This window comes from Arachis ipaensis, chromosome B02, assembly GCF_000816755.2.
Source record: "Arachis ipaensis cultivar K30076 chromosome B02, Araip1.1, whole genome shotgun sequence".
NCBI classification, from domain to species: Eukaryota; Viridiplantae; Streptophyta; class Magnoliopsida; order Fabales; family Fabaceae; genus Arachis; species Arachis ipaensis.
This window is the reverse complement of record NC_029786.2, coordinates 96,783,877-96,786,350: the sequence shown is the minus strand read 5'-3', so window position 1 is coordinate 96,786,350 and position 2,474 is coordinate 96,783,877. Positions and strand designations below refer to the sequence as shown.

At 26.4% G+C, this 2,474-nt stretch overlaps 1 protein-coding gene across 1 annotated transcript in view; it reads right to left on the bottom strand.

Moving 5' to 3' along the window:
- Nucleotides 763-2,474, bottom strand: part of LOC107628505 (cationic peroxidase 1-like) — a 2,289-nt gene continuing 577 nt past the window's right edge. Inside the window, exons 2-4 of the mRNA XM_016331150.2 lie at nucleotides 2,103-2,294; nucleotides 1,862-2,027; nucleotides 763-1,561 (exon numbers count right to left, since the gene is read on the bottom strand). Of these exons, the coding sequence (XP_016186636.1) occupies nucleotides 1,173-1,561; nucleotides 1,862-2,027; nucleotides 2,103-2,294 (747 nt within the window). The 3' untranslated portion in view covers nucleotides 763-1,172. The remainder of the gene's footprint in view (nucleotides 1,562-1,861; nucleotides 2,028-2,102; nucleotides 2,295-2,474) is intronic.

The following is a 2,474-nucleotide window of genomic DNA, read 5'->3' as shown; positions in this document are numbered from 1 at the left end:
ATTTAAGATAAATAAAATAATTTTAAAAAATTAGCTAATATTAATTGAAATTTTTAATTTTTTAGTATTATTTTATTTTATATACTAAAACAAAGCATGTTTTAAATTTCGAGTACACAATAAGTTAATAACTGGATTTTAAAACATGAAAATATAAGAGACGTGACAAGGTAACTCTCCCATTCCCCTATCAGAAATTCAGAACAAGTCAAAAAAATTACTGCGTCAAATTAAAATATTATGGTTATGCTTATAATTTGTTAAAGAACAGTATAAGCCAGTTAGGACATACGATCTTGTCACCTTTATTCAACTTTTGGTTCTTTAACGAGTGTATATAAAACTAAAAATCGGTGTAATCACAAATTCTTCGTTGTAGCAATTGACCAAGAAAAGGAGTTGAAGATGAAAAGAAAAAGTATAAAGAACTAATTTTTAGTTAGTTAATATTAATTAAGTTTATTTTAAAATTTATAATTTAAAATTAAGATTTATAATATAATAAAATCTAGAATATAAGATAAACAAATTTAATTTTTAAAAAATTAACTGATGTTAACTATAAAAAAATTAACTCCTTAGTATTACTTTCTATTATAATATTACCACAGCATTGAACTATATTGTATCCTTGCTAGTTGACCAAGGTAATTAATAACTGAGAAATGGTTTATTATTTTATTCACGCTATAAAGCCTGTAACTACTCTAGTCTCTAGAACAATTCATAATAGGTATGTAATAACAAGGACAATCACAAGACAAATATAATTTTTTACTCAATCAAATTATAAAAATACAGACATGTAACGGTAAATAATATTCGTCTCATAATTATTTAATACTTCACAAGGTATACATCAATAACAATAATCAACCTCAAATATTTACAACCACTAATATAATTCTTAAAATTTTATCTAAGTTAATTTTAGATATCATAAAATAAAGATAATAGTGGTTGCAAATATTTTTAAAACATATATTGAACATACTTAAAAGACATACAAATATTTATACACCCACAAAAATAATTTATTTAATTTCAAAACACCAATTTTTTTTTTTTTAAATTCTCACGTTATCTTTTAACTCGACAAACAAAAGACTATTTCATTACAGATCTGATGAGTTTTGTTTAAAAATTGATTGCTGATTTTGTTAAGTAATAACTCAATTGACTCTACTACATTGCTTTCTAATCTCACCATTGGGTGAAATTAGTGGGCTAAGTTGTCCCATCTTAACCATTGCCTTAGCAAAATCAGTTTGGAAGAGAGTTGGATTGTTCACATAATTTTGAACTTGTGAATCTGTGGAACCGTTATTAAAGAGTACTTGGTCCGAATGCAAAAGACCCTTTTTATTCACTAAATCTGTGAAATATCTGTTGTCAAATTGATCAATTGTAGTGCTAACATCCAAAGACGCTAAGTTGTTGCCACCACCTGAAATTGGACAAATTTCTTGCATGGATTTCGCAAAAGAGGGATCTATGTTGGTTTCGTTGTAAATCCTTGATCTGAAATTTGTACAACGTGCTTTCCCTATTGTGTGAGCACCTGAAAAATAAGAGAAATATTATATGTTTTTATTGACTTTATATTAATTTATTAACTTCTTTTTTGCACACAACCCTAGTTACTAAATTAATCATACATATTAGAATATAAAATATACATTAAAAATTAATAAAATAACAATAATATTTGAGAAACAAAAAAATCAGTTAAAAATTAAAACTACTCAAATTTATCTTATTTAATATTTATTAATTATTGCTATAAAAAAATTTAAATTTTTTTTTGTCTCTCTAACATTTATTTACCGAAAAATAACATGCGAAGCAAAGATTGAGTTACCTGATAAGGCAACCATATCTTGAACTGTGAAACCCTTGTTACTAAAAGCAGTGATAATGTTACCAAGGTCCAAAAAAGGAGCAGGTAAGTCGTTATTAGCATCTGTTAGACTTGCAGTTCTTGAGTCTCTTCTCCCCAAGTTCACGTCCCACCAAGTTCCACCCAACTATATATATATATAAAGTAAAAATTAATTAATATTTGTATATTATTAAGCAACAAAAATAATGTAGATACTTACGGCAACAACTGAATCTCTTGCAGCAACGGCGAGAATGTCAGCACAAGAAACAACTCCAGGACAAATAAACTCAAGTGCGGATTTAATGTTCTCTATAACATTGAAACCCCTCAGAGAGCTTCTATTCGGTAAAGCAGATCGCTCACCAGTGAAATTTGCTGTGTCATCTAGCAACACTGAAGCATCACATCCCTATAACATTATTATTATCTTTTAATTAGCCTCAGATTACTATATACATGAAAATCTTTTAAATTTAAATTTCATGCATTGTTAATATAAAATAATTTTACAAGTGCATTTAATTACGTAATGTTTACATAAATAAAAATAATTATCTTTTATATTAATTATTTTGTCATATAAAAAAAC